At 51.8% G+C, this 27,756-nt stretch overlaps 1 protein-coding gene across 1 annotated transcript; it reads left to right on the forward strand.

The window, feature by feature from the left end:
* TNIP2 (TNFAIP3 interacting protein 2) lies at positions 1 to 27,756 on the forward strand. The gene is made up of 6 exons (XM_061421022.1): positions 1 to 464; positions 24,046 to 24,333; positions 25,601 to 25,690; positions 26,082 to 26,330; positions 26,614 to 26,733; positions 27,152 to 27,756. Exons 1-6 carry the CDS (start codon positions 186 to 188, stop codon positions 27,413 to 27,415), a joined length of 1,290 nt encoding a protein of 429 aa, XP_061277006.1. The 5' UTR covers positions 1 to 185; the 3' UTR covers positions 27,416 to 27,756.

Consider the following 27,756-nt stretch of genomic DNA (forward strand, 5'->3'; position numbering starts at 1 on the left):
GCGGGACCACGCTGTCCGCGGGGGGCGGGGCCTGCCTCTGGGCGCCGGGCGGGCTCGGGATCTCCGCGGAGGGCGGGGCGCGCCGGGAAAAGTTCCGGGAAGCTGGGCCGCCCCCCCTGCTCCCCCGGCCCAGACCCGGCGCGGAAGTTGCCGGCGGTCCGCGCCTCCCGGCCAGGCCCGCAGCCATGTCGTCCGGGGATGCGGAGTCCGGGGGGCGGGAGGGCGCCCCGCGCGCGGCTGCCGCGCTTTGCGGCCTGTACCACGAGGCGGGGCAGCGGCTGAGGCGCCTGCAAGACCAGCTGGCGGCCCGGGACGCCCTCATTGCGCGCCTCCGCGCCCGGCTGGCCGCGCTCGAGGGGGACACGGCGCCGTCGCTCGTGGACGCGCTGCTGGAGCAGGTGGCGCGCTTCCGGGAGCAGCTGCGGCAGCGGGACGGCGGCGCCGCGGAGGCCGCGCTGCGCCAGGTGCGGGGCGGCGGGGCCAGGCTTCCCGGGGGCTCCCTGGGGGCGCGTGTCCCCGGAGGCTGCGTGCGCCCGCCGGGCGTGAGGCGTGCGTGGTCTGCCGCGGCTGAGCCGTTGTGTCTGTGGGTTCTGGGCGGTGCGCGCCGCGAGAGGTGTCAGGGCTGTGCGTCGAGCCGGGTTCCGCCGTGCGTGTGCGCGCTGTGTTCTCGGGCTCCGCACCCGCGTTGGGTCTGAGGGCTGTGTCTGCCGGTTTGAATTCCGAGGGGATGTGTGTGCGTGTGTTGGGTTCTGAGGGGTCTGACCCTGTTGCGTTTGAAGGAGTGTGTCGCTCCCTCACGTTCTGAGAGGTGTGTGTGCCAGGGCTCAGTCTGAGGGCTGTGTGTCCCTGTCGGTTGTGAGGGGTGTTTGTCCTTTCTGATTATATGGGATGTGTGTCGAGTTGGTTCTGAGGGGTGTGTGCATGTTAGTGTGTGTGTGTGGCGTTACCCTGTGGGGCCTGAGGGGTGTGTGTCCATATTGGTTACGAAGGGTGTGTTTGTTCCCACGTCGGGTCTGAGGGGTGCTGCGACCACGCTGTGTGTGTCTGTTATTTCTCAGGTGAGTGTGTTGGCTTCTGGGGGATGCGTGTGGCTTGTTGAGGCTGATGGTTGTGTGTCCTGAGGGTTCTGAGGAGTGTGTGCCCGTGTTGAGTTGCGGTGTGCTCGCGCATCTCCTGGGTTCTCAGGGATCTGCGCTCCTGTGTTAGTTAGGGGTTGTGTGGTTGTGAGGGTGTGTACGTTTGGCTGTGCTGAGCCGTCTGCCCCCGGTTGGCTTCTGAGGGGTGTGTGTGCCTGTGTGGCTCTGTTGGGCCTAAAGGGCGGATCTGCCCATCTTGGTCCTGAAGGGTGTGTGTGTCTGTGTTGGCTTTGAGGAGTGTGTGTTTCTGTGTTGGGCTCTGGAGGGTGTGTGTGTCCATTTCTGTTCTGAGAGGTTGTGCGCCTGTTGGATGTAAGGGTGGTGTGTCCCTGCTGGTTCTTGGATGTGAGTCATCTGCTCCCACGTGGGATCTGAGGGCTGTCTACCTGGGCTCAGTTCTCAGAGGTGTTTGTGCCTCTGTGGATGCTAAAGGCTTTGTGTCTGCAGCAGCTCTTAGTGGCGTGTGTGTGTTGGTTTGGGGTGCTGTGTGTGTTTTCCCCTGCTGGGTCTGAGCCGTGTGTGCGCCTGTGTAGAGTCTGGGCTGTGTCTGCTCCCGTGATGGGTTCTGAAGGGTAATGTTCCCTGGTTGTGTCTGAGGGTTCTGTGCACCCATATTAATTCTAAGGAGTATGTGGTTGTGTTGTTTTTAATAAACTTATTTACAGTTTATTTTTAATTGGAGGATAATTGCTTTACACTGTTGGGTTGGCTTCTGCCGTAAGTCAACATGAGTCAGCCGTGGGGATACACATGTCCCCTTCCTCCTACCCACCCATCCCCGCTCTCCAGGTCGTTACGGAGCACTGAATTTGAGCTGTGTTGTACAGCAGCTTCCTGCTGTGAAACAGTGGTGGCTGTTTTACACACGGTAATGTATGTGCTACTCGGAATCCATCCCACTCTCCTTCCCACTTTGTGTTGGTTTTCAGGTGTGTTTGTACATGCGGGTGTCTCAGCGGTGTGTGTGTGTGACTAGGATCTGCAGGTTGTGAGTCTGTTCTGAAGGGTCTGTTCCTATGTTGGTTTTGATGGTTGTGTCTGCATTGGTTCCGAAGGGTTGTGTGTCTGTGTTGTTTGTGATGGGTGTGTTCATGGTGGGTCTGAGGGTTATGTGTCCTTGTTGGCATTGAGGGCTGTGTTTCCTAGTTGTGTTCTAAGCAGCGTGTGCCCATTTTTGGAGTAAAGAGTATTTGTCCATGTTGGTTCTGAGACATGTGTGGGCTCCCATGTTGGATCTGAGGAGTGTGTTTCTGTTTTGGGTTGATGAGTGTGTGTTTGTGTTGTGTCTGAGGGTGTGTTGCACATACTGGATCTCAAGTTTTTGCCTCCATGTTCAGTTCAGGAAAGTGTACCATTTTGGTTCTGAGGAGTGGAGTCTGCGTTGGTTCTCAGGGATGTGTGTGTCTGTGTCGTGTCTGGGTGGTGTCTGAGTCATTCTCAGCAGCATGTCTGTCTGTGTTGGGTGTGAGGGCTGTGTGTGTGGGCTCTGAAGGGCATCTGCATTTGTTGGGTTCTGAGTGGAGTGTTCCCACGTGAGTCTGAGGAGGGTGTGTGTCTCTGCTGGTTTCTGAAGTGCATGTGCTCTGAGTGCTGTGTGTGTCTGTGTGTGTGTTTGGGGTTCTGAGTGCTGTGTGTGTCTGTGTGTGTGCTGGGTCCGAGGGGTGTGGGCGCTCGTCTGGGCTCTGGAGGCGTGTATGTGTGTTGGGTTCTGTAGGTTTTCTTGTCTGTGATGGTTTTGAGGGTTGTCGTGTGCCGGTATTGAATCTGATGGTTGTGTACCAGCTGAATTCAGAGGGGTCTCCTCCCACGTTGGGTCTGAGGGGTGTATATCTGTGTTGGGTTCTGAGGGATGTGTGCCTGTGTTGGGTCTTAGGGGATGAGTGTGGGTGTTGTTTGTGTCTGGAGTGTGTGTGTGTTCATGCTGAGTCCTGCGCTCCGTGCACAGGCACTGGGCTGGGTGTGTGTAGTGCATGCCTCTAGGCTCCTCGTGTGTGTGGGTTGTGTTAGGTTCAGGGCCATGTGAACCCTAATGTCCGTGATCTCTGTTAGCCCTCGTTGTGAATGTATCTTTCAGTAGTAACACCTCTGCTCTGCAGGGAGTGATAACAGAGTGGGACGCTGCCAGAGTGCCTGAAAACAGACTTAAATCCTTACTTTCCCACTTTCTTATCCTTGTCTTTGACATCATAAGACATCTTATGATGTCTGTCTGCATGAAATATTATTAAATACTCAAATCAGGAGCAAGAGTAACAGTGTTTTCCTACAATAGCTGTTTGGCACTGCCCCAGACCTTTTGGTGAACTCTGATCTATTATCCCATTTGGCGCATCACTATTATCCAGGTTTCCCAGTAAAGAATCTAGGCCTGCAAAAGAGAACTTTTACTACCAGGCTTGGCCCTGCAGCCAAGAGCGAAAGACAGACGTGTTTTGTTTTGTTTTATAAAAGTAATTTTGAATATCTGAGCAACCGAGGAAAGACTAAAGAATAAGATAGCCACCGTAATGGCACTGCAGGGAGATAACCAGTGTTAATCTCTTGGCATGCCTCTTCCCTGTTTTTCCTTTAACTATAGGGTTTGTATACATTTGGCACCATTGAATTCATGCTGTCTTCTACAGTTTTACTTAATATCATGTGTTTTACTGAAAGTTTTCCTTCTGTTTCAGGTTTTCAGGATTCATTAACAAAAGACACCAATCGCTACACACACAATGCACGCTCAGTCCTTCACACACTGCTGTTCGTTTGACTTTGTGAATCATAAGGCTTCTTGAACCTCAGGGCCTAGCCAGACCTCCAGGGTCTCAAGAAATTCCAAGACCCTCTCCCTGTCTTATCTGAAGTGCCACTTGGCTTGCTGGTAACAACCGGTGTGCTAGTGGGTAGGCACGTAACCCAGGCGGTGACCAGGCAAGTCAGGAGCAGGTCAGGGGCTTGCTGTTCTGCACCTGAAGCCTGGAGAAGCCTACTTCCATTTTAATTCCCTAACATCATGATGTCAATATTTTCTTGTCTGCATCGTTTTAAATGCCTTTGGGAGATAGACGTCTTCCTCAGTCCAGCTCTCTCCCTTTTTTTGGGGAAGGTGGGTTGTAACATACCAGGGTAGCAGGAAGTTTCGTGGTCTGCACCGCTGACCTTATGTTGTGGACACCAGGAGTGATAGGTGGGTGCAGAGCGGGGACTGGAGCACATCGCTCCCGAGCAGGATGCTGGTGGCCACTGGTGCTCAGTTGCCATGTCTCCCCAACGTCCCGTGGCCCCCAGCCTCTAACCGAAGCTCAGGTAGAATCAGGTCTGTAGTTCTGGGACTACTGGTCCTTTGACCTCCGACATGTGCTTTTTGTTTTAGGATTTTAAATTATTTAAAGAGAAATTAAATGATCTGGTGTCTTACGGAGTTATACGTTTGTTGCTTACCCCTACATATCTCTGGGGTTGGTCAGAGCCCGTGGAAGGATGCAGAGGTGTACACCTCGCAGAGACCCTGGGGTCACTGAAGTGGCCGCAGAGTGAAAGCAACCAGAGGAATTGGTTGACTCACGCGTCTCATCAGTGGCCACGTCAGCCAGGTGCTTCGGAGCGGGGCTGGACCGTGTGAGCCAGGTCTGGGAGGACCGCGGGCTCCCGGGGAAGACGCTGAGGCTCACAGGTGTGGAAGGACGGCCAGGTGATCAGAGCATCTGTGGCCAGGCTGCAGTTCGTGTGTGGTGGGGCCAGATCAGTCTTGAGAATTCTGATCTTTTTTGCTGCCACAGTGGGGCTCAGACCATAGCTTATTTGTCACATGAGCTCTGGACGGAGGACTTTGCATAGCTCTTCCAGTTAAGACTTTGTGGAATAATGGCGCTGACTCACTGTGCGGCCTGTAGTTACTCAGCCCTGTCGCTAGCCTCATGGGCCCTGCTTGCTCCTGATAGATCCGGTTGCGCCTTTCCTTCTGCTGTGCTGTTGATGAGTGGAGGAGCACGCACACTTTCAAACAGGTTATATTAGGTTTTGTGTGTGTGCTGGGTGTGTGTGTGTGTTTATTTTTTTACCATCTGTCTCCATACCTCTTTTAATCTTGTGCAACAAACTCTGTATCCATCAAACAATGATTTCCCATCTCCCGATTTTGTCCCCCCACCCCACTGGCAGCCACCCTTTTACTTTGTCTCTATGATGTTGACTGCTCTGGATACCTCCTATAAATGGAATCAGATCAGATCAGATCAGATCAGTTGCTCAGTCGTGTCCGACTCTTTGTGACCCCATGAATCGCAGCACGCCAGGCCTCCCTGTCCACCATCAACTCCCAGAGTTCACTCAGACTCACATCCATCGAGTCAGTGATGCCATCCAGCCATCTCATCCTCTGTCATCCCCTTCTCCGCCTGCCCCCAATCCCTTCCAGCATCAGAGTCTTTTCCAGTGAGTCAACTCTTCACATGAGGTGGCCAAAGTACTGGTGTTTCAGCTTTAGCATCATTCCTTCCAAAGAAATCCCAGGGCTGATCTCCTTTAGGATGGACTGGTTGGATCTCCTTGCAGTCCAAGGGACTCTCAAGAGTCTTCTCCAACACCACAGTTCAAAAGCATCAATTCTTCGGCACTCAGCCTTCTTCACAGTCCAACTCTCACATCCATACATGACCACAGGAAAAACCATAGCCTTGACTAGACAGACCTTTGTTGGCAAAGTAATGTCTCTGCTTTTGAATATACTATCTAGGTTGGTCATAACTTTCCTTCCAAGGAGTAAGTGTCTTTTAATTTCATGGCTACAGTCACCATCTGCAGTGATTTTGGAGCCCAGAAAAAGAAAGTCTGACACTGTTTCCACTGTTTCCCCATCTATTTCCCATGAAGTGATGGGACCGGATGCCATGATCTTTGTTTTCTGAATGTTGAGCTTTAAGCCAACTTTTTCACTATCTACTTTCACCTTCATCAAGAGGCTTTTTAGTTCCTCTTCACTTTCTGCCATAAGGGTGGTGTCATCTGCATATCTGAGGTGATTGATATTTCTCCCGGCAATCTTGATTCCAGCTTGTGTTTCTTCCAGTCCAGCGTTTTCTCATGATGTACTCTGCATATAAGTTAAATAAACAGGGTGACAATATACAGCCTTGACATACTCCTTTTCCTATTTGGAACCAGTCTGTTGTTCCATGTCCAGTTCTAACTGTTGCTTCCTGACCTGCATACAAATTTCTCAAGAGGCAGATCAGGTGGTCTGGTATTCCCATCTCTTTCAGAATTTTCCCCAGTTTATTGTGATCCACACAGTCAAAGGTTTTAGCATAGTCAATAAAGCAGAAATAGATGTTTTTCTGGAACTCTCTTGCTTTTTCCATGATCCAGCGGATGTTGGCAATTTGATCTCGGGTTCTTCTGCCTTTTCTAAAACCAGCTTGAACATCAGGAAGTTCACGGTTTACATATTGCTAAAGCCTGGCTTGGAGAATTTTGAGCATTACTTTACTAGCGTGTGAGATGAGTGCAGTTGTGCGGTAGTTTGAGCATTCTTTGGCATTGCCTTTCTTTGGGATTGGAATGAAAACTGACCTTTTCAAGTCCTGTGGCCACTGCTGAGTTTTCCAAATTTGCTGGCATATTGAGTGCAGCACTTCCACAGCATCATCTTTCAGGATTTGAAGTAGCTCAACTGGAATTCTATCACCTCCATTAGCTTTGTTCATAGTGATGCTTTCTAAGGCCCACTTGACTTCACATTCCAGGATGTCTGGCTCTAGGTCAGTGATCACACCATCATGATTATCTGGATCGTGAAGATCTTTTTTGTACAGTTCTTCTGTGTATTCTTGCCATCTCTTCTTAATATCTTCTGCTTCTGTTAGGTCCATACCATTTCTGTCCTTTATCGAGCCCATCTTTGCATGAAATATTCCTTTGGTATCTCTGATTTTCTTGAAGAGATCTCTAGTCTTTCCCATTCTGTTGTTTTCCTCTATTTCTTTGCATTGATCGCTGAAGAAGGCTTGCTTATCTCTTCTTGCTATTCTTTGGAACTCTGCATTCAGATGTTTATATCTTTCCTTTTCTCCTTTGCTTTTCGCTTCTCTTCTTTTCACAGCTATTTGTAAGGCCTCCCCAGACAGCCATTTTGCTTTTTTGCATTTCCTTTCCATGGGGATGGTCTTGATCCCTGTCTCCTGTACAGTGTCACGAACCTCATTCCATAGCTCATCAGGCACTCTATCTATCAGACCTAGGCCCTTAAATCTATTTCTCACTTCCACTGTATAATCATAAGGGATTTGATTTAGGTCATACCTGAATGGTCTAGTGGTTTCCCCTACTTTCTTCAATTTAAGTCTGAATTTGGCAATAAGGAGTTCATGGTCTGAGCCACAGTCAGCTCCCAGTCTTGTTTTTGCTGACTGTATAGAGCTTCTCCATCTTTGGCTGCAAAGAATATAATCAATCTGATAAATGGAATAGTACGCTATTTATCTTTTCGTGACTAGTTTATTTCACTTAACATGATGTCCTCAAGGTTCATCCATGTTGTAACATCTGTCAGAATTTCCTTCCTTTTTAACGCTGAATAATGCTCCACATTTTGCTTTTGTCTATTCCTCCGTTGATGGACACTAGGGTTTCTTCCGTGTTTTAGCTTTTACAAACATCACTGCTGTCATGAACATAAGTGTGTAAATATCTCTTTCAGATCCTTCTTTCAGTTCTTCTGGGTCTTTATCCAGAAGTGGAATTGCTACATTGCTGGATCGTGTGATATTTCTATTTTTAATTTCTTGAGGGACTTCCATACTGTTTTTCCACAGTGGCTGTACCATTTTACATTCCCATAAATAGGGCAGAAGGGTTCTAATTTCTCCACATCCTAACCAACGTTGCTATTTTCTGTATTTTTGTTAGTAGGCAGCCTAATAGGTGTGTGGTAATTTAGTACAAGGGCTTTGCTGGTGGCTCAGTGATAAAGAATCCACCTGCCAATGCAGGAGATGTGGGTTTGGTCTCTGGGTCAGGCAGATCCCCTGGAGAAGGAAACGGCAACCCACTTGGGTATTCTTGCCTGGGACATCCCATGGACGGAGGAGCCTGGCGGGCTGCAGTCTATGGGTTCACAAAGAGTTGGATGTGACTTAGCAACTAAACAACAAGAACAATTTAGTACAAAATTATTGTAGTTGTGAAAGTGAAGTCTCTCAGTCATGTCCGACTCTTTGCGACCCCATGGACTGCAGCCTACCAGGCTCCTCCGTCCATGGGATTCTCCAGGCAAGAGCACTGGAGTGGGGCGCCATCGCCTTCTCCTTCACTTTCACTTTTCACTTTCCTGCATTGGAGAAGGAAATGGCAACCCACTCCAGTGTTCTTGTCTGGAGAATCCCAGGGACGGGGGAGCCTGGTGGGCTGCCCTCTATGGGGTCGCACAGAGTCAGACACGACTGCAGCAGCAGCATTGTAGTTTTGATTTGCAATTCCTTTTAATGATAAGTGATGTTGAGCATCATTTCGTGTGCTTATTGGCCATTTTTATATTTTCTTTGAAGAAACGTCAAGCCTTTTGCCCATTAAAGGTACTTACTTAGTTGGTTGCATCAGGCCTTAGTTGCGGCGTGCAGGCTCTTTGGTTGTGATGCACGGGCTTTCGTTGCAGCGCGCAGGCTGCAGCGCATGCAGGCTCAGCAGCGGCGGCACCCAGGCTCTCTAGGTGTGGCTCGTAGGCTTAGTTGCTCTGCGGTGGGGTCTTAGTTCCCCAACCGGGGATTGTACCTGAGTCCCCTGCGTTGCAAGGTGGATTCTTAACCACTGGGCCACCAGGGAAGTCCTTGTCTGTTTTTGAACTGGGTTATTTTGTTGAATTTCAGGAGTACTCTATATATGCTAGATGCTAATCCCTTAACAGATATATAATTTGCAAATATTTCATCTCATTCTGTGGGGAAACAGTAGAAACTGGCTGACTTTATTTTTCTGGGCTCCAAAATCACCGCAGATGGTGACTGCAGCCATAAAATTAAAAGACGCTTACTCCTTGGAAGGAAAATTATGAGCAACCTAGACAGCATATTAAAAAGCAGAGACATTAATTTGCCAACAAATGTCCGTCTAGTCAAGGCTATGGCTTTTCCAGTGGTCATGTATGGATGTGAGAGTTGGACTGTGAAGAAAGCTGAGTGCCGAAGAATTGATGCTTTTGAACTGTGGTGTTGGAGAAGACTCTTGAGAGTCCCTTGGACTGCAAGGAGATCCAACCAGTCCATCCTAAAGGAGATCAGTCCTGGGTGTTTATTGGAAGGACTGATGCTGAAGCTGAAACTCCAGTACTTTGGACACCTGATTCGAAGAGCTGACTCATTAGAAAAGACCCCAATACTGGGAAAGATTGAGGGCAGGAGGAGAAGGGGACGATAGAGGATGAGATGGCTGGATGGCATCAGCGACTCAATGGACATGGGTTTGGGTGGACTCTGGGAGTTGGTGAAGGACAGGGAGGCATGGTGTGCTACGACTCATGGGGTCGCAAAGAGTCGGACACAACTAAGCGACTGAACTGAACTGAACTGAACATCCCATTCTGTAGGTTGTCTTTTTGCTCCACGGATATTGTTGTTTCGTGTGCAAAATTTCTAAACTTTCATTTTAAAAATTGCCAATTTGTCTGTTTTCTTTTGCTACCTGTGCCTTGGATGCCATAACCAAGACATCGTTGTCAAATGTAGTGTTACCAAGTGTTTGCCCTATGTTTCTTCTAAGAGTTTTATAGCTTAAGGTGTTACGTTTAAGTCTTTGGTCCATTTTGAGGTCATTTCCATGTATTTGAAAACATTGTCTATTTTCGGCTGCGGCAGTTCTTTGCCGCGCGCTGCTCTGGTGGCGGGTGGACTCCTCGTCGCAGTGGTGTCTCTTGTGGAACACGGACTCCAGGGCGCGTAGGCGTCGGTACTTGTGCCACGTGGGCTTAGTTGCTCCGCATTATGTGAGTTCTTCCCAGGCCAGGGATCGAACCTGTGCCCTCTACATTGGCAGGTGGGTTCTTAACCACTGGATCACCACGGAAGTTTTAGATAAAGGTCCAACTTCATTCTTTGGCAAGCCGATATCCGGTTTTCCTAGCACCATTTTTTGAAAAGCCTGTCTTTCCCATCGAAAGGTCTTAGCGCCCTTCTCAACCCGTCTGTCAGGCAGGGTCTGTTCTGGGCTCTGTGTAGTTTTCTTTGGTCTGTATGTTTGTCTTTATGTCAGTGCTCACTGTTTCGATTACTATAGCTTTGTAGTAAGTTTTGAAATCAGGAAGTGTTCTCTCTTTTTTTTTTTTTTAAATATTGCTTTGGCTATTTGGGGTCCTTTCAGATTGCATATGAATTTTAGGATCAGTTTTCCTATTTCTGCAAAAAAAAAAAATTGAGATTTTTCAGTTTTTGTCTGGGCTGCACAGCTCGCAGTTTCCAAAGCTCCAAAGAATAGCAGAAAGAGATAAGAAAGCCTTCCTCAGTGATCAGTGCAAGGAAATAGAGAAAAACAATAGAATGGGAAAGACTAGAGATCTCTTCAAGAAAGTTAGAGATACCAAGGGAACATTTCATGCAAAGATGGGCACAATAAAGGACAGAAACGGTATGGGCCTAACAGAAGCAGAAGATATTAAGAAGAGGTAGCAAGAATACACAGAAGAGCTGTACAAAAAATATCTTCATGACCCAGATAACCACGACGGTGTGATTACTCACCTAGAGCCAGACATTCTGGAGTACGAAGTCAAGTGGGCCTTAGGAAGTATCACTGCAAACAAAGCTAGTGGACCTGATGGAATTCCAGTTGACCTATTTCAAGTCCTAAAAGATGATGCTGTGAAAGTGCTGCACTCAATATGCCAGCAAATTTGGAAAACTCAGCAGTGACCACAGGACTGGAAAAGGTCAGTTTTCAGTCCAGTCTCAAAGAAAGGCAAAGCCAAAGGATGTTCAAACTACTGCACAGTTGCACTCACCTCATACGCTAGCAAAGTAATGCTCAAAATTTTCCATGCCAGGCTTCAACAGTACATGAACCATGAATTTCTAGATGTTCAAGCTGGATTTAGAAAAGACAGTGAGAGTGAAAGTCACTCAGTTGTGTCCAACTCTTTGCAACCCCATGGACTATACAGTCCATGGAATTCTCCAGGCCAGAATACTGGAGTGGGTAGCCTTTCCCTTGTGCAGGGGATCTCCCCAACCTAGGGATCGAACGCAGGTCCCCGGCATTGCTGCTGGATTCTTTGCCAGCTGGGCCACAGGGAAGCCCAAGAATACTGAAGTGGGTAGCCTATCCCTTCTCCAGTGGCTCTTCCCGACCCAGAAATTGAACTGGGGTCTCCTGCATTGCAGGAGGATTCTTTATCAACTGAGCTATCAGGGAAGCCAGAAAAGGCAGAGGAACCAGAGATCAAATTGCCAACATCCTTCGGATCATAGAAAAAGCAAGAGAATTCCAGAAAAACATCTGCTTTATTGACTATGCCAAAGGCTTTGTGTGGATCACAATAAACTGGAAAATTCTTAAAGAGATGGGAATACCAGACCACCTTCCCTGCCTCCTGAGAAATCTGAGAAATCATGTGAAACACTGGGCTGGATGAAGCACAAACTGGAATTAAGATTTTGGGGAGAAATATCAATAACCTCAGATATGCAGATGATACCACCCTTATGGCAGAAAGCCAAGAGGAACTAAAGAGCCTCTTGATGAAAGTGAAAGAGGAGAGTGTAGAAGCTGTCTTAAAACTCAACATTCAAAAAGCAAAGATTATGGCATCCGGTCCCATCACTTCATGGCAAACAAATGAGGAAACAATGGAAACAGTGACAGACTTTACTTTTTGGGCTCCAAAATCACTGCAGATGATGACTGCAGCCATGAAATTAAAAGGCACTTGCTCCTTGGAAGAAAAGCTATGACAAACCTAGACAGCATATTAAAAAGCAGAGACATCACTTTGCCAACAATGGTCTGGATAGTCACAGCTATGATTTTTCCAGTAGTCAGGTATGGATGTGAGAGTTGGACCATGAAGAAGGCTGAGTGCCAAACAATTGATGCTTTTGAACTGTGATGCTGGAGAAAACCATTGAGAGCCTCTTGGACAGCAAGGAGATCCAACCCGTCCATCCTAAAGGAGATCAGTCTGAATATTCACTGGAAGGACTGATGCTGAAGCTGAAGCTCCAACACTTTGGCCACCTGATGCAAAGAACTGACTCATTTGAAAAGACCCTGATGCTGGGAAAGATTGAGGGCAGGAGAGAAGGGAGTGACAGAGGATGAGACGGTTGGATGGCATCATGGACTCAACAGACATCCGTCGATCAGACTCTGGGAGATGGTTGCAAAGAGGTGGACATGACGTTGCCACTGAACAACAGCAAGGTGGTGTTCGCTGTGGGTTTTTCTATGGTTTTACTCGGAGGTAGTTTCCTTTTGTTGCTGTTTGTTGCGTGTTTTTATTATGAAAGTGTTGAATTTTGTCGAATGCTTTTCTGCATCACTTGATATGATCATATGTTTTCTTCCCCTTCCTTCTGGTAATGTAGTAGCTTACGTTGATCAATTCCTTCCTCCCTCCCTTCCTTTTTTTTGGATGAAATATGTTTGTGAAGGTAACTGTACTTCACAGCACAGTACTGTTATTACCTAAATCTACATGTAGCAAATGTGGTGAAAAATGTTGTGATTAGAAAAGATTAATAATAGCACTCTCGTTTCATTGCAAGGGATTGATGCTGTCAGAGATGGAAAACAGACAAGGACACACAGGCGTGCCTTGTGTTCCTCGGAAGACCTCGTCTCATATGTTGTTGTTTATCAGATATTAATCAAGTTACCTGATCGTCTTCAGATACAGTGTGTGGGCTTGGAGGAGGGCATGGCAGCCCACTCCAGTGTTCTTGCCCGGGGAAGCCCATGGACGGAAGAGCCTGGTGGGCTGCAGTCCATGGGGTCACAAAGAATGAGACACGACTGAGTGAGCATGCGTGCACATACTTCATGAAGATGTTTGCATCGGTGTTCATAAGGGACATCAGTCTGTTGCTTTCTTGCCTCTGTCTGGCTGCTGACCTCACAGAATAAGTTAGGAAATGTTGCCTCCTCTTCGGTTTTTTGGAAGAGTTTGGGAGGAATTGGTATTATTAATATTTCTTAAATACTGGATAGAATTCACTGATAAAATCTTCAGTGTCAAGCCTTTTTTCTTTTTTTGTAGGGAGATATTTTTTAAAAATAATGTATTTTTGGCTGGCTGGGTCTTCGTTGCCGTGCGGGCCTTTCTCTAGTCGGGGGAGCAGGGGCTGCTCTGTCGCGGTGCGCAGGCTTCTCAGCACAGTGGCTTCTCTTGAGGAGCACGGACTTCAGGCACGTGGGCTTCAGCAGTCGGTATCCCCGGGCTCTGGAGCATAGGCTAATACTTGTGGTGCACAGGCTTAGTTGCTCTGCAGCATCTGGGATCTTCCCTGATCAGGGATCGAGCCTGTGTCTCCTGCACTGACAGGTGGATTGACCACTGAGCCACCAGGGAAGCCTGTGGGCAGATCTCTGATTACTGATTCACTCTCCTTACTATTGGTAGTTAGATGTCTATTGAGTTTTTGTTTCTGTGATTTGGTCTTGGTAGAAATTGTGTTTTTAAGAATTTGTTTCATCTAGGTTATCTCATCTGCTGGTTTATAATTGTTCATAGTACTCATTTGTATTTTCATAGAATTGGTAGTAACATCTCTACGTACATTGCTGATTTTAGTAATTAGTGTCTACTTTCTTTTTGTAATCTGTCTAGCTAAAGTTTATCCATTTTGCTGATATTTCTGAAGAGCTAACTTTTGGTTTCATTGATTTCTCTTATAGTTTTTCTGTTCTCTATTTCAATTATCTCTGCCCTAATCTTTATTTTTCATTCCTTTTGCTAGCTTTGGATTTAGTTTGTTCTTTCTTTTCTAGTTCCTTAACTTGTAAAGTTATATTGCTGATTGGAGATCTTTCTAGGTTTATTGTTGTTGTTCCCTCACTAAGTCATGTCCAACTCTTTGTGACCCCATCGACTGTAGCACACCAAGCTTCCCTGTCCTTTACCATCTCCTGGAGTTTGCTCAAACTCATGTTCATTGATTCGATGATGCCATCCAATCATCTCATCCTCTGTTGTCCCCTTCTCCTCCTGCCCTCAATCCTTCCCAGAATCAGGGTCTTTTTCCAGTCAGTTGGCTCTTCGCATCAGTTGGCCAAAGTATTGGAGCTTCAGCATCAGTCCTTTGAATATTCAGGGTTGATTTCCTTTAGGATTAACTGGTTTGATCTCTTTGCTGTCCAAAGGACTCTTAAGAGTCTTCTCCAGCACCACAGTTCAAAAACATCATTCTTCGGCGCTCAGCCTTCTTTATGGTCCAACTCTCACATTCGTACATGATACTGGAGAAACCATAGCTTTGACTGTACACCCACCATAGAGCCGCCTGGTGGGTGATCCACAAACTGGAGAACAATTATACCAAAGAGGTTCTCACACTGTTGCAAAAGTTCTAGGGGCCACAACAGACTTCCCAACCTGGCGATCTGGCAAAGGGGCTGGCATCCCAGGGAATCTGATCTTGAAGTCAGCGGGATGTGATTACAGAACTTCCAAAGGACTGGGGAAACAGACAAAACCTTGTGTGCACCAGGACCCAGGAGAAAGGGGCCATGACCCCACAGGAGCCTGAGCCAGACTTGCCTAGGAGTGCGTGAGAGTCTCTGGCAGAGGCGTGAGTCGGCAGTAGCCAGCTGTGTGCTCAGGGGCACTGGCAGCGGCAGTCCTGGGGGGTGCGGCCTGCTGGCCTCAGTCCTCTGGGCAGAGGTCACCAGTACCCCTGTCGTAGAGCCTACAGCCTGCAGTAGAGATGGCGACTCGAGGGCTGGACCGCCTCAGGCCGAACTACAGGGAAGAAGCACAGCCCCGCTCACCAGCAGAGAATCGGACCAGAGATTCGCTGAGCATGGCCTCGCCCACCAGAGCAAGACCCAGTTTTCCCTACAGCCAGTCCCTCCCATCAGGAAGCTTGCACCAGCCTCTCATCCTTCTCCATCAGAGGGGCAGACAGAATGAAAACCACAATCACAGAAAGCTAACCAAACTGACCACATGGACCACAGCCTTGTCTAACTCAGTGAAACTGTGAGCTGTGCCGTGTAGAGCCGCGCAAGACGGATGGGTCGTGGTGGAGAGTTCTGACAAAACGTGGTCCATTGGAGAAGGAAATGGCAAACCACTTCAGCATTCTTGCCTGGAAAACGCCATGAACAGTATGAAAAAGCGAAACGATACAACACTGAAAGAGGGACTCCAGGTTGGTAGGTGCCTAGTGTATTACCGGAGAAGAGCAGGAAATAGCTCCAGAGGAACGAAAAGGCTGAGCCAAAGTGGAAACAACGCCCAGTTGTGGATGTTGTCTGGTGGTGAAACTAAAGTCCAGTGCTGTAAAGAAAAAGACTGCAGAGGAACCAGGGATATTAGGTCCATGAATCAAGGTAAATTGATTTACTTTGGTCAAACAACAGTTGGCAAGAGTGAAATTGACATTTTAAGAATTAGGACACTAAAATGGAAGACAGTGGGTGAGATCAACTCAGGTGACCATCACATCTGCTACTGTGGGCGAGAATCCCATAGAAGAAACGGAGTGGCCCTCACAGTCAACAAGAGAGCCCGAAATGCAGTACTTGGGTGCAGTCTCAAAAACAACAGATTGATCTTGGTTTGTTTCCAAGGCAAACCTTTCAGTAGCACACTAATCCAGGTCTATGCCCCAGCCACGAATGCAGAAGAAGCTGAAGTTGAATGGTTCTATGAAGACCCTCAAGACCTTCTAGAACTAACGCCAAAAAAAGATGTCCTTCTTATCATAGGGGACTGGAATGCAAAAGTAGGAAGTCAAGAGATACCTAGAGTAACAGGCAAGTTTGGCCTTGGAGTACAAAATGAAGCAGGGCAAAGGCTAACAGAGAACACACTGGTCATAGCAAACACCCTCTTCCAGCAACACAAGAGACGACTCTACACGTGGACATCACCAGATGGTCAATACCGAAATCAGATTGATTATATTCTTTGTAGTCAAAGATGGAGAAGCTCCACACAGGCAGCAAAAATAAGACCAGGAGCTGACTGTGGCTCACATAATGAGTTCCTTATTGTAAAATTCAGACTTAAATTGAAGAAAGTAGGGAAAACCACTAGCCCATTCAGGTATGACCTAAATAAATTCTCTTGTGATTATACAATGGAAATTTGACAAATAGATTCAAGAGATTGGATCTGATAGAGTGTGTGAAGAACTATGGACGGAGGTTCGTGACATTGTACAGGAGGCAGTGATCAAGACCATCCCCAAAATAAAGAAATTCTACAAGGCAAAATGGTTGTCTGAGGAGGCCTTACAAATAGCTGAGAAAAGAAGAGAAATAAAAGGCAAAGAAGAAAAGGAAAGTCATCTGAATTCTGAGTTCTATAGACTAGCAAGGAGAGATAAGAAAGCCTTAAGTGAACAATGCAAAGAAAGAGGAAAACAAGAGAATGGGAAAGACTAGAGATTTCTCCAAGAAAAGTAGAAATAGCAAGGGAACATTTCATGCAAAGATGGGCACAATAAAGGACAGAAACTGTGGACCTAACAGAAGCAGAAGAGGTGGCAAGCACCCACAGAAGAACTACACAAGAAAGGCCTTCACGACCCAGACAAGCATGATGGCGTGACCACTCACCCAGAGCCGACAGCCTGGAATGCGAAGTCAAGTGGGCCTTAGGAAGCATCACTATGAACAAAGCTAGTGGATAGAGGTGATCAGTTTCCACTGAGCTATTTCAGATCCTAAAAGATGATGTTAAAGTTCTGCACTCAATGTGTCTGTAAATTTGGAAGACTCAGCGTTGGCCACAGGACTGGAAAAGGTCAGCTTTCATTCTAATCCCAAAGAAAGGCAATGCCAAAGAATGCTCAAACTACTGCACAATTGCTCATTTCACATGCTAGCAAGATAATGCTCAAAATCCTTCAAGCTAGGCTTTATTCAACAGTACATGAACCAAGAACTTCCAGGCGTACAAGATGGACTTAGAAAAGGCAGAGGAACCAGAAATCAAATTGCCAACATCAATTGGATCATATAAAAAAGCAAAGGAATTCCAGAAAAATATCTGCTTCATTGACTATGCAAAAGCCTTTGACTGTGTGGATCATCTTCAAGAGATGGGAATACCAGGCCATCTTACCTGCTTCCTGAGAAAGCTGTATACAGGTCAAGAAGCAACAGTTAGAACCAGACACGGAACAACGGACTGGTTCCAAATTGGGAAAAGAGTATGTTGAGGCTGTATATTGTCACCCTGCTTATTTAACTTATATGCAGAGTACATCATGTGAAATGCTGGGCTGGATTAAGCACAAGCTGGAATCAAGATTGCTGGGAGAAATATCAACAACCTCAGATACGCAGATGACACCACCCTAATGGGAGAAAGCAAAGAGGAACTAAAGAGAGTCTTGATGAAAGTGAAAGAGGAGAGTGAAAAAACTGGCTTAAAACTCAACATTCAAAAAACTAAGATCATGGCATCTGGGTCCCATCACTTCATTCATGGCAAATAGATGGGGAAACAATGGAAACAATGAGAGACTTTATTTTTTGGGCTCCAAAATCACTGCAGATGGTGATTGCAGTCATGAAAGTTTTTAAAAGACGCTTGGTCCTTGGAAGAAAAGCTATGACCGGCCTAGACAGCATATTAAAAAGCAGAGACATTACTTTGCTGACAAAGGTTCCTGTAGTCAAATCTATGGTTGTTCTAGTGGTCATGTATGGATGTGAGAGCTGGACCATAAAGAAGGCTTGAGCCCTGAAGCATTGATGCTTTTGAACTGTGGTGCTGGAGAAGACTCTTGAGAGTCCCTTGGACTGCAGGGAAATCCAACCAGTCCATCCTAAAGGAAATCAGTCCTGAATATTCATTGGAAGGACTGATCCTGAAGCCGAAGCTCCAATACTTTGGCCATCTGATGTGAAGAACTGACCTACTGGAAAAAACCCTGATGCTGGGAAAGACTGAAGGCAGGAGAAGAGGGTGGCAGAGGATGAGATGGTTGCATGACATCTTTGACTCAGTGGACATGCATTTGAGCAAGCTCCGGGAAATGGTGAAATACAGAGAGGCCTGGCGTGCTGCTGTCCATGGGTTTGCAAAGAGTTGGAGATGCCTGAGCGACTGAGACCTTATTTGGAAGTACGGCTTTTGCAGGTGTGATCAAGTGAGGTCTTCCTGGACTAGGGTGGGCCCCCGGTGCCTGGTATCCTTATAAGACACCCCGTGAAGATGGAGGCGGAGACGGTGTGACGCGTGCAGTTTCTAACGGTTACGAACTGGACTGGGACACGTGGCCAGACGGGCCAGTGTGCCTCCCACTTCAGAGCAACAAGTGCTGAAAACCTGGGGGCTGCAGGGGTCTGGGGTCTGCATGCGGCTGTGGGGCGGTAGGTCAGGTGGCCCTTGGCGGGCGGGGAGCAGCCTGCAGTGGCCTGCCTCATTCCTCAGGCGCTGGCTGGTTCCTGGTGGTGAGGCTGTCAATGTGGCAAGTCTGCACGTGAGCCAGGTCGGTCCTTCTTTCTGGGCCTTTGTTTACAGCTGTGCCGGCTCTTCATTGCTCTGGCCTTTCTCTCCGTCGCGGGGTGAAGGCCTCTCGCTGCGGTGGCTTCTCTGGCCGTGGAGCTCAGGTTCAGAGCGGGCGGGCTTCATCGTTGCAGCCCATTGGCTTAGCTGGCCCATGGCATGTGGGGGTCTTTTCCATGGGTCAGACCCGTGTCCCCTGCACTGACAGATTCTTAAGCTGTGGAGCACCAGGGATGCCGGAGCCAGGTCATTTCTAAACTGATGTTTGAAGGAAGATTTTTAAGACAAAACATAAAGTCATTGTGTCCTTCAGATCCGAGCAGTCCTCCCCCTCGTCGGCCAGGTGCGGTGCTCTGGGTCTGTGTCGTCAGCAGGTGGAGAAGGGGCCCCGGTCCTGAGGCGGCACCCCCGGTCTTCTTCGCAGACACCTCCTGGCCTCCTCCTGGGGTGGGTGCGGCGAGGAGCGTCTTTGGGAAACCCCACGAGCCCCTGAAGCCGGGGGACCCCCTGCTGCGCTGTTGCTCGGCCTGTCTCCATCTAGCAGCTCAGGACGCTTGCAGATGAGGTGCTGCCCGAAGTCCTCCGGCCTCACAGAGGATGTGAGGGGGCGGCGGGAGGTGGAGGCAGAGGCCAGGGCAGCCGGTGCCGCTGCCTCCTTACGGTCACTGACTTCCTGGCCACTCACCCCCGTGAGCCTTAGAAGCTGGCCCCACGGGGCCTGGCCTGCACTGGTGTCGCATACAGACTTCTGTCTGCATTCACAACATGCATATTTGTTTATGTATATTGATATCTTTCACATACAGGACACGTAAACACTTCTGTTTTACGTGAATACTCTTCCGTATCAGATAGAGACAAGGGACAGAGGCGCTCCTGCTGAAGCCACAGCTTCTGACCTGAGTTAGCTTTTCAGGGAGGTGACCGTCCCCGCAGGACAGGGCTCTGTGCTCTCAGTGATTCCTCCAGATTCGGTTTTGAGCGACTGGGAGGGGAACTCGGTGCAGTTGGGTATGTGTGGTCGATGTCCTCGGGCACATCCGTCCCCCGGCAGCGACAGGATCCCCGCAGGGCTGTGCTGCTGGACAGGGAGACGCGCCCGGGGAGGCTGGGCCGTGCTGGCCTGGGGCTGTGTCCCCTTGGAGGGAAGCCCCTGCCGTATTTCCCACAGGAAAGCACAGGACGGGGCCTTGATTGGCTGGTAGGCCTTCAAAAGTGGCCAGTTTTTAAGGAACACAGTCCAAGGCCGAGAACTGGGTCTGGGTTTGTGTTTTTAGGTTCAGTGCTGCCGGGACAGTCTGCAGAGAGAGCCTGCCCTCCCATCAGGGTTGGGCTTCCCTGGTGGCTCAGAGGTTAAAGCGTCTGCCTGCAGTGCGGGAGACCTGCGTTTGATCCCTGGGTCGGGAAGATCCCCTGGAGAAGGAAATGGCAACTCACTGCAGTATTCTTGCCTGGCGAATCCCATGGAAGGAGGAGCTTGGTGGGCTACAGTCCACAGGGTTGCAAAGAGTCGGACACGACTGAGCGACTTCACTTTCACTTTCTGGGGCTCACCCAGACCAAGTGCCTTGGCACCTGCCGGCGGCCCCAGCTGTGTGGACAGGCTCGGAAGGCCCTGGACGGGGCCTGCAGGGCCGGCCTGGTGCTGGAGGGCCGTGTGTTGGGAGGAGGTTCTGATGCCCTCTGGCCAGGTCCAGAGAGAGGCCTCTTTTCCTCCTTCAGCCCAGCGGTGAGGTCATCAGGGCCCAAAGGAAGGATGAAGTAGTGGCCTTCCAAGAACAGGCCTTGCCCGGCTTGGCTGTGATGCCCGTGAGGTCAGAGGGCAGTGAGGCATGATGGGCTGATGGCGCGCCAGCACCGGACGCCTTTGGGCAAGAGCCCTGCTGCTGAAGTTGATCCGCTGGCGCTTGTCACACCCGTTGTCGCCAGTCCTGATTTCCCGTCCACCTGGTGCTGGACATGGCCCATCTGCCAGGGCCTGACCTCACTTCCCCGCCCGCTGCCCTCACGGCCACCTGCTGTCCCCTCGCCACCTTCATGAGTGAGTCCCTGGCCTTCCCCGAGGCCTTTCCCAAGAGAGCTAGGCCGACTGATTCTTCTAATGGAGTTTCCCTTCTTGTCTTTCTGTTCACTTCTAGAGCAAAGTCCGAGGAAAACGGGGAAAAGGGTGCTCTTAAAGCTCCCTGAGGGAGCTCTGGTGGCCCAGTGGTTAGGACCCTGTGCTTTCACTGCCAAGGGCCTGGGTTCGATCCCTGGTCGAGAAATAGATCCTGTAAGGTGCGCGAAAAAACTTCCCCGAGAGAACGAGGACGAGGCTTTCAGAGTATTTTCTGGTCACCTGGTTAGCGCGCTGCTGTCACGGGCTGGGGTTATCTGTGGATGGGGCATGACCGATGCTGGGGGAGCAGCCCTTGCCTCATGGATGTGGGTTTGGGCCCAGGGAGGGACCCAGAGCCTGGCCGTGCTCCTGAGTCCCCCAGTTGTTTACTTTTATTGAGGTATAGCTGATTTACAGTATTTCATTAATTCCTACTATACGGCAAATTGAGTCAGTTATACATATATATATAAAACGGTGTATGTATACATACGTGTGTGTGTGAGTCGCTCAGTCGTGTCCAACTCTGTGCAACCCCATAAAGTGTAGACAGGCCCCTCTGTCCATGGGATTTCCCGAGCAACAATACCGGAGTGGGTTGCCATGCCCTCCTCTAGGGGATCTTCCTGGCCCAGGTCTCCTGCATTGCAGGCGGATTCTTACCGTCGGAGCCACCAGGGAAGCCCATGCATGTGTGTGTATGTATATGGTGTATACTCTTTCGTATTCTTGCCCGTGTGGTTTACCACAGGATGCCGAGTACACTTCCCTGCGCTCCACAGTAGGGCCTTGTCTGCTCCTTCTCTGTTAATTGTCCGCCTCTCCTAATCCCAGACTCCCACCCCAGCCCTCCCCACTCGCCCTCCCCCTGGGCAACCACAGAGTGTCCTCTGTTTCTGTGTGGTGGGAACACTGGTGTCATATTTTAGATTCCACGTATGCGTGATATATGGTATTTGTCTTTCTCTTTCTGACTTTAGTATGATTGCCTCTAGGTCCACCCCATCAGTTCTTTTTTCTAATATTTTATTTATTTAGCTGTGCTGGGTCTTAGTTGCAGCATGTCGGATCTAGTTCCCTGACGTGGAATGGAACCCAGGTCCCCTGCATTGGGAGCTTGGAGTCCCAGCCACTAGACCAACAGGGAAATCCCCACAATTACTTCCTAACCCCAGGCTTGGGCAGACCCAGCCGTGAGACTTCTAGGGATGTATCCCGTGGCTGTGTCTGCACAGGGCGTGCCTTCTAGGGATGTATCCCGTGGCTGTGTCTGCACGGGGCGCGCCTTCTAGGGATGTATCCGTGGCTGTGTCTGCGCGGGGCACGCCTTCTAGGGATGTATCCGTGGCTTGTCTGCACGGGACGCGCCTTCTAGGGATGTATCCCGTGGCTGTGTCTGCACGAGGCACACCAGCTGGAGGCGTGTGCTTGGTCAGCCTGCACTCTGGCTTAAGCTCCAGGCTGTAGTTGAAAAGAACAGGCAGGTTGTGCGCTGCTGTGGGACACAGTATTTTACCAAGGAGCAGAAAAGCAGGGCACCAGGACAGTGCTGTCAGACCCCTGAGTGCAAAATACACGTGCCACAGACGCGTGCCAGCACCCTGGCGAGACCCCTGGCCAGATTGTGAGTAGTGGAGGGGAGGTCCTGGGTCCCTCGTGTAAGCGTGAGCGTGAGCGGAGCTCCGATGCTCCCTGCCGCGCTCCCCGTGCATGCTCAGTCTCCACCCTGGCTTTCCAGAAGCTGTTTCCCCCGTGTAGGATGGACGGGCTCCTCCTGCTGCACCTCCCTCGCATGCTCGTTACGGTGGACGTTACTCTGAAAGTGGGACAGCACAGAGCCGAGTGCAGAACCCAACTGGGGGTGCTGAAAGCCAGCGGCATCTGAAGGACTGTGGTCGGGGATACTAGCTTCCCAGAGCTGTTCTAACATCAGCCGGGTGGCCTAAGGCAGTAATAGGCAGGCTTCCTGGTGGCGCTGGTGGTAAAGAACCCACCTGCCAATGCAGGAGACGCAAGAGACTTGGGCTTCCTGGGTCAGGCAGATCCCCTGGAGGAGGGCATGGCAACCCACTGCAGTACTCTTGCCTGGAGAACCCCATGCACAGAGGAGCCTGGTGGCTGCTGTCCCTGGAATCACAGAGTTGGGCATGAGCTAGTGTGCACAGCACAAAGGCAGTAGATCCTTGATCTTCGCTGCTCTGAAGGCCAGAAGCCCTGAACCAGGGTGTGGGGCGGGTCCTCTTCAGCTCCCAGTGGCTGCTGGCACCCTGGCGTCCTCTGGGTGTGGACAGTCCAGTCTCTGCCTTTCGCCACACGCAGCCTCTTCTACGTGTCCATACTCGCCTCTTATGAGGGCACTGGACGTTGGATCAGGGTCCATCAGATCCAGCATGCCTTCCTCTTAACTAATTACATCCTCACGGACTGAACAGCTCTTTGGAGCTAAATGAAGTCACGTTCCCAGGTGTCGGGGTGAGAACGTGGGCGTGGCTTTGGGGGTTGCCCACTGCGGGGGAGTTTCTGCTCTTTCTTTCAAGAGGTTTGCGATTGCCACACTTAGTAATTTGATGATGTAAAATCTAACCTTACGAGTTTGCTCTTGAAATCGGAATTTTAGATGACGTTTCAGGTATAACTTTTGGGGCTGAAACTCCTGAGTTAATCATCCATCCAGAAGCCAGCCTCCGAATGAACGCCCGTACAGATGGGCGTCTGTGCCTGTCTTCACTTTGTGAATGTTTATTTCTGATGCTGCTTCTTTCAGTCAGATCAGTTTAGTTTAGTTGCTCAGTCGTTTCCGACTCTTTGCGACCCCATGGACTGCAGCATGCCAGGCCTCCCTGTCCATCACCAACTCCTGGAGCTTGCTCAAACTCATGTCCGTCAAGTCAGCAATGCCATCCAAGCATCTCATCCTCTGTCGTCCCCTTCTCCTCCGCCTTCAGTCTTTCCCAGCATTAGGGTCTTTTCCAGTGAGTTAGTTCTTCGCGTCAGGTGGCCAAAGTACTGGAGTTTCAGCTTCAACATCTGTCCTTCCAATGAATATTCAGGGCTGATTTCCTTTAGGGTGGACTGGTTGGATCTCCTTGCAGTCCAAGGGACTCTCAAGAGTATTCTCCAACTGCAGTCAGATCAGTTGTGCTTTTAAATCTTCCCCTTAGGAAATCGAGAGACTCTCAGAGCAGCTGGAGGAGAAGGAGCGGGAGGCGCAGCAGCTCCTGAGCCAGCCGGGGCTCGAGCGGGAGAAGGAGGTGGCCCTGCTGCGGAGGAGTGTGGCGGAGAAGGAGCGGGCCCGGGCCGCCAGCCACGTCCTGTGTCGCTCCCTGGCCGACGAGACCCACCAGCTGCGGCGGACCCTGGCTGCCACGGCCCACATGTGCCAGCATCTGGCCAAGTGTCTGGATGAACGCCAGGGGGGACAGGGGACCGCGGGGGAGCAGAGCCCCGAGGTAGGCCCTGGGGTCAGCAGGCCTCGCCTTGCGCCACGGGGAGGGTCTCGGCCGCCCGCCCTTCTGGGGATTTCCTCTAGGACAGTGGGGCCTGCAGGATGTCACAGGAGAGCGGACCTGCAGCTGCCCCTGGGCCCAGTGGGGAGGTGGCCCTGAATGGGGCCTCAGGCCTGGGCAGGGAGGACACGGGGCCCCGCTTGGTGCTGTGCCTCCTGCCTGGAGCTACTTGGGACGGGGCCCATGGGGGGAGAGCAGTGTGGGTGCAGGGGAGTGGGTGGGTTTCAGCATCAGGAAGCCCCCACCTGAGAAATCAGGGGGCTCCTCCGGGGGCTGTGGGGTCGTGGTGGTGCAGGGGCTGTGACAGCTTGGTCGAGAACCGCACCCTGTGATGTAGGGCTGTTGGGACGAGCCCTGCAGTCCCCTAGCAGCAGCTCGGCCGGGTGTGGGGGAGGGCCTCGGTCTGAGAATCCCATGAAAAAGGAACCTCAGAAAGAACAGGGCACATCTGAGAAACCAGAGTGCTCTCCGGGCAGGCCATGGACTCGTATGATTCTGAGTCATGGGGCCCTTTCTCTCTGGGGATCTGAAAGCCGGTCGTGGTTGGCCTGGGCTGAGGCTCTAAGCAGGCGTCATTTCTCAGCGCTGGTCTTGGCCGAGTCAGCGGGGTTTCCCAAGCCCGCCAGGTTAGCACACGCAGTTCCTTTGTCATTCGAGGGGAATTCTCACAAAAATGTCACCGCCATCCATCCGGTTTGTTAAATGACTGAATTTCTGATGGCTTTTCGGTTAGCCCCGCCCACCCTGCTGGGACTGGGTCAGCACGCCTGGGCTTCTAGAGGTGAATCCCACCAGCCTCGAAATCCCAGGGGAGGTTGTTGTAGACAGTCAGCCCCTGAAGCTGACCGTGGTCATCTTGACACACCCAACGGGAGGGACAGCGGGCCCGAAGGAGGGGCCTGCTCCTGGCGGCCATGGGCCCTGGGCCGGGAAGTTCTTTGGTTACAGCGAGCTCGGCTTCCTGCCCCAACTCCACCCTGGCCCCAGCCCTGTGACGCTGGGCGGTCTCGGGCGTGGAGACGGTGCAAGGCTTGGCCCCTCTGTGGGGTGGGCTTGGGCGGGGCCAGGACCACCCTCCCCTCTGGAAGCGCCTGTCCTTTCCTGTCTCCATTGCACCTGCCGCAGGGGCAGGGCGGCTGCAGGGCCGTCTGCGACTCGGTGCCTGCACGGAAGGTGCGGTCACACGGGTTCTGGTCCCTTTCTCGTGCAGCCCAAGTGTACGGAAGGGGACGCCTCTGTGCACGCGGTGGTTGAGAAGTTACGGGAGGAGAACCGGGTGCTGAGGCAGAAGGTGACTCACGTGAGTGTCTGAGATCGCACTCGGGCCGAGCGCCCCGCGCGGACTGTGGGTGAGGGGCCTCCCCTTGCTATGCCCAGGGGTCTCCCCTGCCCTGAGGTCGCTTCGGCTGATACACAGGGTCCCCAAAGGCCCGACACGTTTGCCCAAAAGGACGTGTTGAGCACATCCGTTTGTCCTCCACTCCGAAGTTAATTCGCGTGTTGCTAAATGAGGTGCAGGGATCACTGTCAATCCAGCGTTCAGGCAGCGACTTCGCCGTCACCGCGTCCGGGTGCTTCCCCCCGTCCCGCCCCCCCGCCCCGTCCCCCCGTCCAGAGTGGGCGCAGCCGGCCTCCACGTGGGGACGGGTCTCGTATTCCGGGCGGGCTCGAGGGCGCTTTCCGGCCCCCAGGTCGAGGACCTCAATGCCAGGTGGCAGCGCTACGACGCCAGCAGGGACGAGTACGTGAGGGGGCTCCACGCGCAGCTAAAGGGCCTGCAAGTCCCCCTGGAGCCCGAGCTGATGCGGAAGGAGGTCTCCCGGCTCAACGCGCAGTTGGAGGAGAAGATGGATGACTGCGCGGAGGCGCGGCGGGAGCTGGCTGCGGCGAGGAGCGCACGGGACGCAGCGCTGGAGCGCGTGCAGATGCTGGAGCAGCAGGTGCGGCCACAGCGTGGGCGCCGGGGGGCGGGGCCGCCTTCTCCTCCTGAAGGGATAGTGGGGCGGGGCCTCCTCCTCCTGAGGGAATAGGGGGCCGGGCTTCCTCCTCCTGACACCGGGGGGCGGGGCCTCCTCCTCCTGACGCCGGGGGGCGGGGCCTCCTCCTCCTCCTGAGGGAATAGGGGGCCGGGCTTCCTCCTCCTGACGCCGGGGGGCCGGGCTTCATCCTCCTGACGCGGGGGGCGGGGCCGCCGCCTCCTGATGAGGGCGTGCCCTCTCGCAGATCCTCGCCTACAAAGACGACTTCACGTCGGAGAGGGCGGACAGGGAGCGGGCGCAGAGCCGCATCCATGAGCTGGAGGAGCAGGTGGCCTCGCTGCAGCGCCAGGCGTCCTGGAGACAGGTACAGCCGGGGTTTCCTCGGGCCCGGGGCGGGAGTCGTCTTCGTTTCTCTTCCACGCATTTCGAGCTCTCCTGCGGCTGCCAAGGCCTCGGTTCCGCTCCAGGCAGGGCCGCCATGCCCAGTGCCCGGAAACCTCCTGGTGGCATTTGTGTGCGCGCGGAGGGTGGCGTCCGCCGGCCTGTCCTGAGCTCGTGCCCCGACTGGGAGCTCCTGCACACGGCCCCTCCGTGCCGCGTGATGGGGTGGCCCCCTCGTGGGCACAGGCGGGGGGTCCGGACCCCTCAGTCGTCCCTGGCACGTCCTCGTTCGAGCCTCGGCCCCAGGCAGAGCAAAGGTGCGGGTCCTGCACAGCGATGGACGCGGCTCCAGACGCTGGAGCCGAAACCAGCCTCGGGAGCGGACGCCTGCCTTTTTCTAGGATTCTCGTGAGCCAGTCTCCTGCCGGATTCACACAGGGAGCAGATCTCCCAGGTATTTAGAGACCGACGCTTCGGAGCCTGTGGCAGCTGGTGGCCGGAGGCCTGGGACGGGATCTCAGTGGCTGGACCTCCCCGCAGAGGGCGGGTGCTCGGGAGTGACCCAGAGAGGCCAGGGGGACCTGCAGTGCCCCCACTGCCTGCGGTGCTTCAGCGACGAGCAGGGCGAGGAGCTGTTCAAGCACGTGGCCGAGTGCTGCCAGTGAGCCCGGTGGCGGGTGCGCCCCGCATCAGGATCGGGGCCCCCAGCACAGGCTGGGGGTACTTCTGAGCCTCCGTCTCGGCCACTCTCGGGTCAGCGGGAACTTGCGGTGGGGCTGGCGGCAGAGGTAGGGGTTGGAGCTGGTCTCCCAAGCGGCCAGGCAGAGGCCACGAGTGGACAGCCATGGGCGTTCTCGCCGGCCAGCACGACGCCTCCTGGGAGTCGTGGAGCTGAGCACTGAGCTGCATTGAGACTCGCTGCGCTGCCCTAGTGTTCGCCACACTCCCAGAAATTGAACACGTGATCATGTGACGATTTTGTAATAAAGGGACTTGCTAAGTGGTT

This window comes from Bos javanicus, chromosome 6 (assembly GCF_032452875.1).
Source record: "Bos javanicus breed banteng chromosome 6, ARS-OSU_banteng_1.0, whole genome shotgun sequence".
In the NCBI taxonomy this organism is placed as follows: Eukaryota; Metazoa; Chordata; class Mammalia; order Artiodactyla; family Bovidae; genus Bos; species Bos javanicus.